The 16,930-nt window shown below is 48.4% G+C and overlaps 1 protein-coding gene across 1 annotated transcript in view; it reads right to left on the bottom strand.

Annotated features, from left to right (window-relative positions):
* Positions 1-9,186: 9,186 nt before the first annotated feature.
* The window catches only part of LOC143806067 (pre-mRNA-splicing factor ATP-dependent RNA helicase DHX16-like), a 31,264-nt gene continuing 23,520 nt past the window's right edge, over positions 9,187-16,930 (bottom strand). The window contains exons 14-20 of the mRNA XM_077286007.1: positions 12,456-12,618; positions 12,052-12,170; positions 11,897-11,964; positions 11,625-11,787; positions 10,767-10,928; positions 10,258-10,431; positions 9,187-9,559 (exon numbers count right to left, since the gene is read on the bottom strand). Of these exons, the coding sequence (XP_077142122.1) occupies positions 9,431-9,559; positions 10,258-10,431; positions 10,767-10,928; positions 11,625-11,787; positions 11,897-11,964; positions 12,052-12,170; positions 12,456-12,618 (978 nt within the window). The 3' untranslated portion in view covers positions 9,187-9,430. The remainder of the gene's footprint in view (positions 9,560-10,257; positions 10,432-10,766; positions 10,929-11,624; positions 11,788-11,896; positions 11,965-12,051; positions 12,171-12,455; positions 12,619-16,930) is intronic.

Genomic DNA, 16,930 nt, shown 5'->3' on the forward strand with positions numbered 1-16,930 from the left:
TAGAAGGAGAGAGAGACGAAGGCTGCAGTAAGCAGAGATGCTAGTGAATCAACTAATGAGCAAACTCAGGAGAAAAAAAAAAAAAAAATTCTCTGCAGACTTCTTTTCTCTCCTTTCTTCTGCCAATTATTTTAACCCTTGTCCGGCCAAACTGTCATGGTTCTCAATGGCAAGAGAACGTAATTAAGCATACAAAAGGACTAGCTCTTGGAAGATGGGAACTCGAGCTGACCATGAGCTAAACCTACCGCACAACTAACAGTGGCCGGGTAGCGTGCCTACGTTTTATCCCTAGACGCCCAGCGCCAGCCGGAGAACTGACTGACCCTAGCAGAGGAAAATACAGACCTGGCTTACCTCTAGAGAAATTTTCCCCAAAAGGCAGACAGTAGCCCCCACATATATTGGCGGTGATTTTAGAGGAAAATTACATACGAAGTATGAAGATAGGTTTAGCAAATTGAGGTCCGCTTACTAGATAGTAGGAAGACAGAAAAGGGAACTTCACGGTCAGCTGAAAACCCTTTCAAAATACCATCCTGAAATTACTTTAAGACTCTAACATCAACTCATGACACCAGAGTGGCAATTTCAGCTCACAAGAGCTTCCAGCCTCAGAAATATTCAATCACAGAGAACTGGAACAAAAATGCAAAACAAACTTAGGACAACAAGTCCAACTTAGCTGATAGTAGTCTAGGAGCAGGAACATGCAACAGAAAGGCTTCTGGTAACATTGTTGGCCGGCATAGAAATGACTGAGGAGCAAGGCTAAATAGAAAACTCCCACATACTGATGGAAAACAGGTGAACAGAGGAGATGAAGCACACAAGTGCAGTACCACCAGAAACCACCGGGGGAGCCCAGAAACCAAATTCACAACAGGGGAGGTGTCACGATATGGTAGGAAATATCATAAGTTGAGTTTCTCTTGTCAGCCCAGGATGTGGGCTAAGAAACCCCCCTTCTCTTTTACTTCAGAGTTGAGCTTGCCTTGCCAATGTATGTGAGAGGGGAGTTTTATTGAAGAAAGGTATTTACGACCAGCATTTCCTGCCGCGTAAGCTCTTGTCCAGCTATCACTGGACTAGAACCTTCTAGAATCATGAAAGTCCTTTGTTCTGTTTTTGTAAGATATTAGGCAAATCGTTTAAGTTAAGACCACGAAAACATATATTTGTAATCTCCATCGAAGGAGCTACCCATCACTCTAAACATGAGCTTTTAACTCCATCAGGTGAAGAAGTAGGGATTTCTCTGTAAATATACATCCCAAATAGGACATATTTGATCTCACTAGAATGCCAGCGATAATACGAGATGAATGCTGGGTATGGTACGATTATGACATGTTCTGGAGCGAAGTTACGGGCATCAAATATATTTCATGCCCTGTTAGTAAAAAGGAAGAGGTAGGAGGGATTGGAAAAGCCAGCCCTTTCTGTGAGGTCACAGGCTGTAGGTTATAAAGTTGCTGGCAGGCTTCCAGGGGGTTGTTGTGAGTTTTTCCTGGACAGACCTGAGCAGCACGTCCAATGAGCTGGGACGTATGGTTGCCTGCAATGCAATGATCTGAGAAATGTGAGTGTTATCTTTTCTTCATTTAATCCTTTTATTTTCATAATTACCTTGTACATATTTGCAATTGTCTCACTTGTAACATCTTTGTAAAATATTTTTATAAAGCACTGCCTACTCCTTGTGGGGTATATTATTTCATGCCAGTTCTTCCTCCCTGCTCTAAAAACGTACCGTAAGTCTCTTGAAGGGGAATTACGCTACTGTTTTGGGTTAGCTCCGGACCCGTTTAATCGGAGCTGGTGGCAGCTTACCGTGTGCAGGGTTTTGGGGTCACTGTAGCGACTGTGGCTTGATAATTATTGTTCCTGCCTGAGTGGGAGTAGTTATCGCGTCGCTGCAGCGCGCCCAATAGCCAGTACATAGCAGGCAGCCTTTCTGGCGGCTAATTACCCTAGGTGCAGTACCTAATCTGACCTGAGAGTAAGGGGGCGCCAGAGAGCTGCAAGGGTTGAGTGAAACTGTAAGCGGGATACACAAATCCCTGCAGTTCATGGTATATTGAAGAGCAGTGGGATACCTAAAATAAGCCCCTGCTGTAAAATAAGAGGTCAATAACCTTGTGTGTTTTTTTTATCACATTGTGACAGTGGAGGGATAACGAGGATAAGCCCCCCTGCACATGTGATAGCCGTCTGCTGGTCCAAAGTCACCCCAATCCGTGACCTAATGGTGGCAGTGGTCAGGAATCCTTGTGGATTTTCGTGACAAACTGCGGGCCACGGCTAAGGGATCGTGACAATTGGAGACAGTCACGGTGGGAATCCTGACAATTGGTGGCAAGGCGGTGGGATCTTAGAGCATTAGTGATTTGGTTTGAGCAATCATTCCTCTCACTAAAAACTTGCAGAAAGTTCTTGCGAGAACTCTGCGCAAATAAGTTTGGGAGAACGAACTCAGTGCTTATTAGTTGTGAGACAATTGTGTACTGGTAATTATCCCCGCCCTTTCTCTTCGTTTTTCTATTCTATCTTTTATTTGGCAACCATGGCTGCGAAAGGAGAAGCCTGGTACACCCAGCAGAAGAAAGACACTCTTGCTGGGATATGCATGTACCATGGCCTGAACCCCCAGAACAAGACCAAGACTCAAATGGTCGCTGAACTGGTGCAATGGGAAGCCGCTCTAGACCACTCACAGAGCCCAGAGGCCGCAGATGCCAGCACCAGCGAACATGGTGCTGCAGCAGAGGTCCAACCACTGAATACGGGCCCTACTGGCAACCAGGGGGGGCAGACCTCCGCCTGCAGCTGGCTCTGCAACAATGCTCCGCAGATGACCTAGAGAGACGTCTGCAGCTGATCCAGCAATACCAGGAGCAAGCCGAGCGAGAGGCCCAGCGAGAGGCAGATAGAGCCGAACGAGAGGCCCAGCGAGAGGCAGAGAGAGCCGAGCGAGAGGCCCAGCGAGCCGAGCGAGAGGCCCAGGCCCAGCGAGCCGAGCGCCAAGCCCAGCGAGAACATGAACTGGAGATGCTCCGGCAGGGGGGGACGCCTTCCACTGCCCAGAGCCGTGAGCCCAGCAGCGCTCAGACACCAAAGCCCCGGCCCGACCACTTTCCTGTTATGGAAAAGGATGGAGACTTGGACACTTTTCTGCGGGCCTTTGAGAAAGCCTGCAGGCAGTACCAGCTGCCTACACAAGAATGGGCACGATAACTGACACCAGGGCTGAGAGGCAAAGCTCTGAAGGCGTTTGCTGCCCTCCCTCAAGAACAAGATGGTGACTATGAGGCTATCAAGCAGGCCCTCATAGCCAAGTACCAGCTTACACCCGAGGTGTACCGTAAAAAGTTTCGGACCCTCCAACGTGGCCCACACGACAGTTACAGTGATGTGGTGCATGGACTGGGGACCCACTTTGACCAGTGGACCCAAGGACTGTCAGTGACCACCTTTGCACAGCTGCGAGACCTGATGATCAAAGACCAGTTCTTCCATCTTTGCCCAGCTGAGGTGCGACAGTTCGTGATGGACAGAGAACCCAAAGACGTGACGAAAGCAGCGCAGATTGCCGATGCCTATGAGGCCAACCGTAGAACGGAAGTGCGGAAGCCAGTCACCTCCAGCTGGAGAGGGGGTAAGCCTGCATCCAACGCCAGTACCCCTGCCAGCCAACACACCAGAGGTCCTGTCCCCGTGGCCAACAGCACCAGACCTACCACCGAACTTCGCCAGTGTTACCACTGCAGGCAGACTGGACACCTCAGTCACCGATGTCCAGCCAAGCAGAAGAACCCCTCATCCCAGGCCCCAGGGCCTAACGCAGCAGTTCTTTTGGTGGGTGGTGTGGTTGGGAGGGGGTGTAATAACGTACAGCATGTCATTGTGGGAGGTCATGTTGCTACAGGCCTCAAGGACACCGGGGCTGAACGAACCCTCATCCGACCCGAACTGGCGGCCCCTGAAGAAATCATTCCGGGGAAAACCCTAACTGTCACTGGGATTGGGGGCATCAGCTGTCCCTTACCGATGGCCCGGGTTTATATTGATTGGGGTGCCGGGAGCGGGGTGAAGGAAGTGGGGCTGTCTGATAATTTGCCCACTGATGTTTTGTTGGGGACTGATTTGGGGAGGTTGTTTGCATACTACGTCCCTGACACCCCTCCCCAATCTACTAATGAGGGTAAAGTTAACCCTGATGATGATGATGATGGGAAATCGCATGTGTTACCTGACCATGCTTTATCTTGTAATGTTGCATCTGATAACCATTTTTTCCCTAGGATTGATGGTGGAAATGTTGTACCTGTGCCAACTGTATCTGATAATGATGTTTCTGTGAAAGTTGATGTGTCCATAGGTACAGGAGTGCTCAGCCACGTCGCTCTGCGGAGTGAGACGGCTGAGGAGCCCCTAGCAGGGGCAAGTGTCGGTGCTACAAGAAATGGGGAGATACATGGGAACCGTGAGGAAGGTGATGCCATGCAATTGACCAGTGCCACCGAGGAAGGTAACTGGCCCATAAGTAGCAATGCTCCTGAGGTAATGGGGTGGATGGGGAGGTAGAGCCCATAGCAGCGTCGGCTGATGGGTCTGTAGAAACCCCCGGGGAGACAGCCTACGTAGCTGCTGTCACCCGCAGTCAGAGTGCCCGGAACGCAGATAACTGTCTGCCTTCCGGACCCTCCTCAGTCATCATTATGACTGAACCAGAGGTGGACCCAGGGCAGGTCCCAGAGGGCTCCCGTGGGGAAGGGACCCTGACGTCGCCTCTGGCTTCCCCTAGCCAGGAGTTTCAGGCCGCTCTGCACACAGATGCGAGCCTAGAGAGTTTGAGACAACTCGCCAGGACGCCATTCTCCGAGACTGATAAGGAGAAGGTGTTCTGGGAAGGAGGAAGGTTGTACCGGGAGACAGTACCCGGAGAATCACAAAAGGAGTGGTTGAGGGAAAGACAGCTGGTCGTCCCGCAGCAATTCCGGGGTGAGTTGTTGCGGATTGCCCATGAGATCCCGCTAGCTGGACACTTGGGGATCAGCAAAACTAAGGCCCGGCTGTCTCAACACTTCTATTGGCCTAAGATGGGGACAGATGTGTCAAACTACTGCCGCTCCTGTGTCACCTGTCAAAGAGTGGGGAAGGCGGGGCCTGCTCTTAAGGCTCCCCTGATCCCTTTGCCAGTGATAGAGGAGCCTTTCCAGAGGATTGCGGTGGACATTGTGGGCCCGCTGGCCGTCCCCAGCAGCTCTGGAAAGCAATATATTCTTACTGTGGTAGACTACGCTACCCGGTACCCAGAGGCAGTAGCTCTGTCATCAACTAGGGCAGATAAGGTGGCGGATGCCCTGTTGGCCATCTTTTCACGTGTAGGATTTCCCAGGGAAATGCTTACTGATCAAGGGACCCAATTTATGTCTCACCTAATGGAGGCTCTCTGTAAGAAAATGCAGGTGAAGCACCTGGTATCGAGTGCGTATCACCCACAGACCAATGGCTTGTGTGAACGCTTCAATGGTACCCTCAAACAGATGCTACGCATGCTGGTTGAGACACAAGGGCGCGACTGGGAGCGGTACCTCCCACACCTGCTATTCGCTTACCGAGAGGTTCCGCAGGCCTCGACGGGGTTCTCCCCCTTCGAGCTCCTGTACGGCAGGCGAGTCCGGGGACCCCTTGGGTTGGTAAGAGAATCCTGGGAAGAGGAGCCGATCCCTTCTGAAGTGTCCATAGTGGAGTATGTCATGCGCTTCCGTGACAAGATGCAGACCTTGACGCAGTTGGTGCATGACAACATGACGCAGGCTCAGGCTGATCAGAAGCACTGGTACAACCAGAACGCCCGGGAGCGGACCTACCACGTGGGTCAAAAGGTGTGGGTGCTGGTTCCTGTACCAACGGATAAGCTTCAGGCAGCCTGGGAGGGCCCGTACATCGTCCACCAACAGCTCAACCCGGTCACCTACGTGGTCACGCTTGACCACACTCGGGGTAGGCGAAAGGCCTTTCACGTCAACATGATGAAGGCGCATCACGAACGTGAACCTTTCATCCTACCGGTCTGCAGCGCACCCGAAGACGGGGAGGAAGACACCCTCCTGGACATGCTGGCCCAAGCCAAGGCCCGTGGGTCCATTGAGGACGTGGAGGTGAGCGCCTTGCTAGATGAACCACAGCGGTTGCAGTTGCAAACCACACTGGAACCCTTCAGGGTCGTGTTCTCCAACTGGCCTGGAAGGACTGAGTTAGCGGTCCACGAGGTGGACACCGGGAATCACGCCCCACTACGGCGAACACCCTATCGACCAGGTGCAGCAGATTATGCGCCAGGAGATCGATGAGATGTTACAGCTGGGGGTGATTCGACGGTCAAAGAGCGCGTGGGCCTCACCTGTAGTTCTCGTGCCAAAGAAGGACCGGACCACCCGGTTCTGCGTGGACTACAGGAGGCTCAACGCCATTACAGCCTCTGACGCGCACCCAATGCCGCGCATCGAGGAGCTGCTTGAGAAGTTAGCTGGCGCAAAATACCTGACAATAATGGATCTCAGTCGAGGATACTGGCAGATTCCCCTGAGCCCCGAAGCGCAGGAGAAGTCCGCCTTTATCACACCCTTTGGACTGTACGAGTCCACGGTCATGCCCTTCGGCATGAAGAATGCCCCTGCCACTTTCCAGCGGATGGTCAATCTCCTGCTTCAGGGACTGGAGAAGTACGCTGTGGCGTACTTAGATGACATTGCCATCTTCAGTCCTTCCTGGGATGAACACCTGCAGCATCTCGAGGAGGTGCTCGGGCGAATTCACCGAGCAGGACTGACTATCAAGCCGGGAAAGTGCCAGATGGGCATGAGGGAGGTCCACTACCTGGGGCACCGGGTAGGCGGAGGCACCCTGAAACCGGAGCCTGACAAAGTGGGCGTGATCGTGAACTGGCCCACTCCTGGGACCAAGAAACAGGTGATGTCCTTCCTGGGCACTGCAGGGTACTATAGGCGCTTTGTGCAGCACTACAGTAGCCTGGCAAAACCTTTGACGGACCTCACCAGGAAGAAGCTACCCCACATCGTCAACTGGACAGATGGCTGTGAGGGGGCCTTCCAGGCGTTGAAAATAGCACTGTGCAATGCCCCTGTGTTGAAAGCAGTCGACAGCAGTCGACCGTTCTTGGTACAGACCGACGCCAGCGAGTTTGGCCTTGGTGCTGTGCTCAGCCAGGTTGACTCGGAGGACCAAGAGCACCCCGTGTTGTACCTGAGCCGGAAACTTTTGCCGAGGGAAGTGGCCTACTCCACCATTGAGGAGTGCCTGGCCATAGTCTGGGCCCTGCAGCGCTTGCAGCCCTACTTGTATGGTCGCACCTTCACTGTGGTGACCGACCAGGACCCTCTGCGCTGGCTAAGCACCATGTGTGGAACCAATGGCAGGTTGCTACGCTGGAGCCTTGCCCTTCAGCAATTTGACTTCACCATTAAACACAAAGCGGGCAAAGAGCATGGGAATGCAGATGGACTCTCCCGCCAGGGTGAACCCACGGAGGTGCGCATGGAGGCATACCGAGAGGTTCTGCCACCGTAGCGCACGCCAAAAGGGGGAGGTGTCACGATATGGTAGGAAATATCATAAGTTGAGTTTCTCTTGTCAGCCCAGGATGTGGGCTAAGAAACCCCCCTTCTCTTTTACTTCAGAGTTGAGCTTGCCTTGCCAATGTATGTGAGAGGGGAGTTTTATTGAAGGTATTTACGACCGGCATTTCCTGCCGCGTAAGCTCTTGTCCAGCTATCACTGGACTAGAACCTTCTAGAATCATGAAAGTCCTTTGTTCTGTTTTTGTAAGATATTAGGCAAATCGTTTAAGTTAAGACCACGAAAACATATATTTGTAATCTCCATCGAAGGAGCTACCCATCACTCTAAACATGAGCTTTTAACTCCATCAGGTGAAGAAGTAGGGATTTCTCTGTAAATATACATCCCAAATATGACATATTTGATCTCACTAGAATGCCAGCGATAATACAAGATGAATGCTGGGTATGGTACGATTATGACATGTTCTGGAGCGAAGTTACGGGCATCAAATATATTTCATGCCCTGTTAGTAAAAAGGAAGAGGTAGGAGGGATTGGAAAAGCCAGCCCTTTCTGTGAGGTCACAGGCTGTAGGTTATAAAGTTGCTGGCAGGCTTCCAGGGGGTTGTTGTGAGTTTTTCCTGGACAGACCTGAGCAGCACGTCCAATGAGCTGGGACGTATGGTTGCCTGCAATGCAATGATCTGAGAAATGTGAGTGTTATCTTTTCTTCATTTAATCCTTTTATTTTCATAATTACCTTGTACATATTTGCAATTGTCTCACTTGTAACATCTTTGTAAAATATTTTTATAAAGCACTGCCTACTCCTTGTGGGGTATATTATTTCATGCCAGTTCTTCCTCCCTGCTCTAAAAACGTACCCTAAGTCTCTTGAAGGGGAATTACGCTACTGTTTTGGGTTAGCTCCGGACCCGTTTAATCGGAGCTGGTGGCAGCTTACCGTGTGCAGGGTTTTGGGGTCACTGTAGCGACTGTGGCTTGATAATTATTGTTCCTGCCTGAGTGGGAGTAGTTATCGCGTCGCTGCAGCGCGCCCAATAGCCAGTACATAGCAGGCAGCCTTTCTGGCGGCTAATTACCCTAGGTGCAGTACCTAATCTGACCTGAGAGTAAGGGGGGCGCCAGAGAGCTGCAAGGGTTGAGTGAAACTGTAAGCGGGATACACAAATCCCTGCAGTTCATGGTATATTGAAGAGCAGTGTGATACCTAAAATAAGCCCCTGCTGTAAACTAAGAGGTCAATAACCTTGTGTGTTTTTTTTATCACATTGTGACAGTGGAGGGATAACGAGGATAAGCCCCCTGCACATGTGATAGCTGTCTGCTGGTCCAAAGTCACCCCAATCCGTGACCTAATGGTGGCAGTGGTCAGGAATCCTTGTGGATTTTCGTGACAAACTGCGGGCCACGGCTAAGGGATCGTGACAATTGGAGACAGTCACGGTGGGAATCGTGACAGGAGCGTTTAATGCTGAATGTCCCACAAGCAGGAGACCAACACCAGGCTGTGTCCTGTGACTGCGGCAGACGTTCTGACTACATTATAAGTGACTGCTATCACCATGTGTAAAGCGTTACATACAAGAGGCAGAAACAGGTTTTATATCCTAAATGAGAACTTTTATATACTGTACAAGATCTGTACAGATATGATCCATATAATCCAGTGAGCGACTGCAACGTGACGAGGCCTCTTCCGGCAGCGCGAACGGTCACTGCTGCAGAGCTAGACGTACGCAGAATGTGAACACACCCGAAATGTCCAGCTATTCCAGATCGGCACCTGAGTGCTAGAACTCCAGTAATATGGCCACCACTCAGCCAAGTTCGTCTTTGCTCTTGCCGGTTTGTTTGGGCATCTTCTTACTGCTGGCGTCCTCTAGTTCTCGGGACTGGTAGTAATACGGTGCAATCTCCAGGAGCCAGGTGCTGTTGATCTCAATGATCTGCGGGTGGAGGGAGAACGTAATACGTCAATAAAGTGCAAATTACTAACCTGTTGGATAGAAACGTTTCCAGTGTTAGGGCAAGTGGGCAACGTGGGCCCACAGCCAGGGCAACCTGTACCCCACAGGGGCATCACCCCATGCAGTTGGTACCTTAAATAAAGTATTACCATTTAAAAAAAAAAAAAAAAAAAGGTTTAAGGTGAATGTAAAATAAAATTATATATATATCCGATGCTGCACATGTCACCATCTATATCATCGCTTCCACCAATGTGGACATCCCATGACATCTGGAGCCATTTAGCAGCTACTGATTGCCTGCAGTGGTGATGTTCAGTAGAAAGAGCAGACTGAATAGCTGCAGCGGTCATTTTGGATTTTTATATTTACTGATACAGTGTATCAGAGGTGGGTGGCTTCCTAGGTGAGGAGCACAGCACTTACATGCTCTTTCCTGTACAGCTTGTGAGCGCTGCTCTGCAGCCGGCCAGATCGCAGGATCCAGTTAGCTTCAGTGCTCCTCTGATGACGCAGAGGCAAAGAGTGAAGTTCGGACCAGCGGAGCAACAATGCCGCTGGGGCGAACAGTGAGGTGGGGAAGCAGAGCGCTCCTGAAAATTGAAGATGAGTAAACCACTTTAAGGCCCGCAAGAAAAAGCGGAAACAAGGACAGAAAAATAAGAAAACTATCTGACCTGTCTCATAAACTCCTTGGAGGTGAAGACCAGCTCGTGGTAGATGACCCAGGGGGGCAGCTTATCGTGTAGGCTGCTGTTCGGGTGGATGAACACCGACTGTTGTCGTTTTACCGTCTTGTACCCGCTGCGGGTCAGCCTGGCCGTGTGGTAGAAGTACCCGGCTGCGATTGCCTAGAAGTAAAAAAAAATAAATAAATATATAGGAGTGAAGCTATCATTGAATGAACCGGACTGTCAGGCTGAAAGCAGGGCGGTGATGCATCGGAGCACATGGTTAAAAGGGTACTCCATACAAAACCGATGCACTCTGGTTACACCCAACAAGGGGAAGATGCCCAAGAGACCACCTTGTGTGCCCCTCCGCCACCTTAGGCAGAGCAGTCAGTTTTTCCTGCAGGACGGCACGTTCAGGACCTACCCGTGCCCCAATATTCACGGCACACAACAGCCAAAATTATCCAAAAGGGAACCCGGACATTCTGGCACGTTAGGATACGGGTCTCTACCTTCCGTATTGGCACGGTGTCTCCTTCGCAGGACGTTAACTCGATTTCTATCCGGGCCATGAGTCTTTCCAGCTGCTCCCGGACGTCGCGGGCACGGCGGAGGGAACGGGCTTGGATGAAGTTCTCGTAACACCACTGCCGGGAGTGACCCGTCTCCACCCACTGACAAAGAGAAACGACATCGGTAAGGAAACATGGTAGACGGGTGGTCCGGGACTCCATGGAGGTCCTAAAGCGCTGAGCTCCATGTGCCTTACATGGAGGTGTCACCGGTGGGGGAGAATTAAGGGGTAAATTCAGTTTTTATTATTTTATATTATTTTTTGAAACGGGACCTTTCACAAGATTTTTCATGCTGAACTGAACTCATAGCGTCAGAGGATTACATTTTTTTTTTTTTTTTAAATTTCTCCTCTACTTTGCGGAAATATGAGCAATCAAATAGTTGGCACCTAATGAGTTAAGTCCAAGTGGGTATTATCAGTTTTTAGTGGGGGCGTGTACTTTTGCTTCCTGTACGACACTGACCAATCATAAGCAGGCAGCAACAGAGTGCAGACGGACTTATGATGATGTCCTCAGGTCACATGACCCAAGTCCACAGGTCCTGCCAGGTGGAGAGTGCAGCATACATTACACAGACGTGTGGAAATATTAACTCTGGTTACATGGCTGCTTTGTTCCTGGAACAGCGCCACTCCTGTCCATGGTTTGTGTCCTTTGTAGTGAATGGTACTAATCTGATCTACCAGACGACAACCTGTGAACTGACGTGGCGCCATCTCTGGAAGAAAGCAGCCATGTTTTTAGATTACTAGACATCCAGACGACCGGCCATATATACATTCATCGTCTTACCTGTGTGTACACATTGAGCAGCACCATGTGGTCGCCCCCCGCCACCGTAAAGTTGGTCCGTGCGGTGTCTGCATGGACCAGTTTGTCTTTGGGTCGATAGAAGATGGCGTTATTTACAGACAACATGGCGGCGATGGTCAGAATCTGCTCTGAACAGCCGTACCTGAGAAAGGACGCAAAGGGGTGTAACGGTGACGGATTGAAAATCTGGGACGATAGTGAAGAAATAACAGAGAACAGGAAAGAGAACGGCTTCCAGGCAGACAACTCACTTCTCAGACGCCAGGATCATCTTGGATAACATGGGATCCACCGGGAGCTCGGCCATCCTTCTCCCGATCTGCAGAAAACAAAAGGAGACGACACGTAAACAGAAGACGCGGATGAAGCGCCGCTGTGCCACCACTACCCTCAGCATCAGTGTTACCTTAGTCAGCTCTCCTAGCTGGTTTAGGGCCCCGAGGGCGTAGAGCTGCTCCAGCGCCAGAGCCAGCGTCTCGTGGGGTGGGGGGTCCATGTAGTCAAAGTGATCGAGATCATTAATGCCTGGAGAAAAGGACAAGAAACTGAGCGTTTGGAGATGAAGAAAAGATGAGCAGAGGGGAGAGACTTGATGTGCAGGACCCTGGTCCAGTCCGTGGCCGCCGTCCCGAGTCGTACACAGAAGTGGTTTCCATTCACTACACAGCAAGCAGAGATCCTAATAGTGGACAGGAATTGATCCCAGATATGACAGAAAGCTGCAGAATTTCCATTATTCAGGGATTATGGATTTACACAAGATATTACAACCCCAATCCTCCCCCCATAGTGTTCTGTGCAACCCCTCACCTAAACTCTTCAGCAGCAGGACCACATTTCCCAGGTTGCTCCTCTGCATTTCCGGTACAGTCGTATCTTCCATTTCGTTTTTGTACGCCCAAGCTGTAAAAAGCCGGAAACACTTTCCTGCAGCCACGCGGCCGGCTCGTCCCGCTCTCTGGTTGGCGGAAGCCTGGAAGAAGAACGACACTCGTTAACGACTCTACGATTACAGCGATAACAAACGTGTATAGTTGTGGGTTTTTTTTTTTTTTATTTCAGTGGTGCAAAAAACATTGCTTTAGGTCACCATTTTCTGAGACCTGTTAAGTTGTATTTTTTTTTGTCAATGGAGATGTGTGAATATTTTATTTCTTTTTTTGGGCGATGAGCAAAAATGGAATCATACCAGTCTGGGTTACAGATGATGTTTTGATCACTTTTTAATGCAATTTTTTTTTTTTTTTTAGGGGTTAGTCACTGAAAAAATGTAATTCTAGCGTTTTGACTTTTTATGGCCTTTACCATATGGGTTAATTCATTTTATATTTTGACAGATCGGTGCTAAATGGGTTTTGTTAATTTTTAATATTTTAATTTTTTGTTATTAATTTTAAACATTTTTTTAAATATTTTTGCAATTTTTGTACTTCCTGTAGGTGACTTGTATCGAATTACATAGTCATAATAACGCTCTCCTAGGATGCCTAGACACAGGCTGGGCTTTACAAGATTACTGGGATGGACCTGTCTCCTGTCCCCGTACCTGTAATCCCTGCTTGTTTTTAATCTTGTTATGTCTTTTATTAATGTGTTTTTGTTGTATATTTTTTATTTTAGTAATCCAATTATATGAAACCTCATACTCTGCTATGGCTTGAGATATGATTCCCCTATCATAAGATCTTGCACTCACTGACAACTTTTGAAGATCGCATGGAATCCGACTTGGTCGCAACATATGTTCAAAGAATCTCCCGAACTAACCTGGAGGCTATAAATCTGTGTTTGTTTATTTTGATTATATATGATCTCTCTTGCTTTTGAATGCCCCTTGATTAGTATGTGATATATTCCTGTTTGTATGTATTTCTGGATATTTCAATGATCTAAATATAGGGGAAGCGTAGGGAGATATGCGATTTTTGTCATCAGTATGCACGGGTTAGGGCGGGATATTTGCACTATCCTAATCCATCAATAGAAAGGGCTGCGCACCTGCGCATTAGAGGCTGTGTAGTTGGACTCCAACAAAATGGCGACGCGCATGTGCAACACACCACCGGGATCCGACATCTTTTGGAAGGCCTCTTTAAACTCCTGCGTGCGGATATGACGTCATGGGGGATTTCCTCCCTGCACGCTGAAGCTGAGTGCCGACATTGGATGCACCTGGGACTCGGGGGCGGCGGTGCCGTGCGCGACACACTACTGGGCAATAGGTGAGTGGGGATAATATATAAGCCAGCAACTAAGGAGACATGACATGCACAATCATCTTCTCCCTTGAGAAAGCGGAAGACGCGAAACGTACGTCGGGACGTTTGTGATACTAAGGACGGTCTCACCACATGGGTATGTGTCAGGCACTCTATATGTGCTTAACTGGATTGGGAACTTGGCACTATGCACTTTAGGTCTGTTTAGACTAGGGCGTATATATTTGGGATGCCCATATGCTACGACACGGACTTTATGATCCCAGAAGCCTATATACTATTTCCTGTATCACTCTGTTGTGCTTTATACTCGGGTACTCATCCTTTCCTCTTAATGAATATGTGATTTTGGTATTTTCTGTGTTTTTTATAATAAAACTTACTAATTTTTCTAAAACACTTTTTTGAGAGAGTGGTGTGTTCGGGTACTTGATACCCAGTTGTTAGATTATGCTAGGGTTAACACACCCCTATACTTAATGCTTTGATGGATAAACCTCCCTTGTTGGAGGTTTCTATATATGCAGCATCATTATGTTTTTGGACAATTTTGTATTTGTAATTGTTTCTGTGTTTTTCACAGCTTGTGATCCAAAACATATGGACTATCGAGCACGTGATCAAACGTGGCTCAATAAACTGGATGAGGTATTTAAGGATGACGCGGGTATTGTTTTAAATAGCAGGGATACACAGGAGCAAACTGCTCGGTTAAAGGATCTCCTTCACTAAGGTGTGGTGGAATCGAGCATTCTTGGAGCGCTATATGGCCAGAAATCTGATCCCTCGTGAGCTACGAGTCCAGATTTTCCCGTCCTTTATGGTTAATGATGAATTGCTGAAGGATAAGTGGGAAACAATTGCTGGGGACTGTTCTAAAGGCTTCATGGAAATTTTGGTCCAATTAGATGATATGAAGCTTAAAGACATTGAAAACGAGATTGAGGAGATTCAGGGTAACCTCAGGAAAGATTTATATGTGGGGGCTCTGGAAGATTTCAATAAAGACCTTGAATTATGCTTCCAGAAGTGGGAAAAATAAATTGTTGGTTTTAAATCAAGGAAACTCCAGCGGGATATCCTCGATTTTCAAAATAAAACCATGTATAAATGGAGGAAAAATAACAGAATTAGGAGACCGAGTAGATCAAGATCTGGATCAATGTCCTCCTTTACTTCGGTGGATGAGTCCAGACAGAGTGGTGGTGAATCACATGGCGAGGGTCCCTCTGCTGTTCTGAATCCCAGAAATACTAAGAGAAACAACAAGTTTAACAAAAAGAAAAATCCCCCCCCCCCCCCCCCCCACAGCAATATGTTAAAAAGACCCGCAGTGCCACCAGTAATAATCTTGAGGTAATTAAATCTTTCAACACATACATTATCTCAGGCACAACTTAAGTTGTTGAGCTTGGGTTTATCCTTCTCTCCCACTAACGGTTTTCATTTTTTTACTGCAGTGAAGGACTTGAACCTTTTTTGCCGTAAACTTGTCCTGAGGCGGCTGCACCATCGTTCAGGGGAGGATATCGGCGTCTGCGGTGGGACTGAGCAGGAGGCATTGGAGGTATTGGAGGGACTACTTGGGGAACAAGTCATAGAATTTGGTCAAATTTCCTAAGTCTGCCATGCCCAGATCTACGACCTTTCCCCCCTTGTCCATTTGTCCGCAAATTGATATTTTTGCACGCCTGGTGACTGAAGATTTTAAACAGATCTCCACCAATATAAGGAAAGACAATCTCAGTCCAAACCAAAGACGTGCTTTAAAACAACTTAAAGCTCTGGACGATGTGGTCATCAAACCAGCGGACAAGGGGGGAAATGTCGTGATCTGGCCTATGGATAAATATGAGAGGGAAGTATTTAAACTTAAAGATAAAAATAACTATACCCTTCTCCCTCAAAACCCTTTGACCTCTCTTTAACCCCTTCCCGACATGTGACGGAATAGTACGTCACATGTCGGGACCCCCGCTTTGATGTGCGCTCCGGCGGTGAGCGCACATCAAAGTCGCGACATGTCAGCTGTTTTTTACAGCTGACATGTGCGCGCAATAGCGGCGGGTGAAATCGCGATCACCCGCCGCTATTAACTAGTTAAATGCCGCTGTCAAACGCAGACAGCGGCATTTAACTACCGCATCCGGCCGTGCGGCCGGATATGAGCGCATCGCCGACCCCCGTCACATGATCGGGGGTCGGCGATGCTCCTCCATTGTAACCATAGAGGTCCTTGAGACCTCTATGGTTACTGATCGCCGGTGGCTGTGAGCGCCACCCTGTGGTCGGCACTCACAGCACACCTGCAATTCTCCTACATAACAGCGATCTGATGATCGCTGTTATGTAGCAGAGCCGATCGGGCTGTGCCTGCTTCTAGCCTCCCATGGAGGCTATAGAAGCATGGCAAAAGTAAAAAAAAAAAGTTTTTAAAAATGTGAAAAAAATAAAAAAAATATAAAAGTTTAAATCACCCCCCTTTCGCCCCAATCAAAATAAATCAATAAAAAAAACCCCAACATACACATATTTGGTATCGCCGCGTTCAGAATCGCCCGATCTATCAATAAAAAAAAAGCATTAACCTGATCGCTAAATGGCGTAATGAGAAAAAAATTCGAAACGCCAGATTTACGTTTTTTTGGTCGCCACGACATTGCATTAAAATGCAATAACGGGCGATCAAAAGAACGTATCTACACCAAAATGCTATCATTAAAAACGCCAGCTCGGCACGCAAAAAATAAGCCCTCACCTGACCCCAGATCACGAAAAATGGAGACGCTACGAGTATCGGAAAATGGCGCAATTTTGTTTTGTTTTTTGCAAAGTTTGGAATTTTTTTTCACCACTTAGGTGAAAAATAACCTAGTCATGTTAGGTGTCTATGAACTCGTAGTTACCTGGAGAATCATAATGGCAGGTCAGTTTTAGCATTTAGTGAACCTAGCAAAATAGGCAAGCAAAAAACAAGTGTGGGATTGCACTTTTTTTGCAATTTCACTGCACTTGGAATTTTTTTCCCGTTTTCTAGTACACGACATGCTAAAACCAATGATGTCG

Source organism: Ranitomeya variabilis, chromosome 2 (genome assembly GCF_051348905.1).
Source record: "Ranitomeya variabilis isolate aRanVar5 chromosome 2, aRanVar5.hap1, whole genome shotgun sequence".
Taxonomy (NCBI): Eukaryota; Metazoa; Chordata; class Amphibia; order Anura; family Dendrobatidae; genus Ranitomeya; species Ranitomeya variabilis.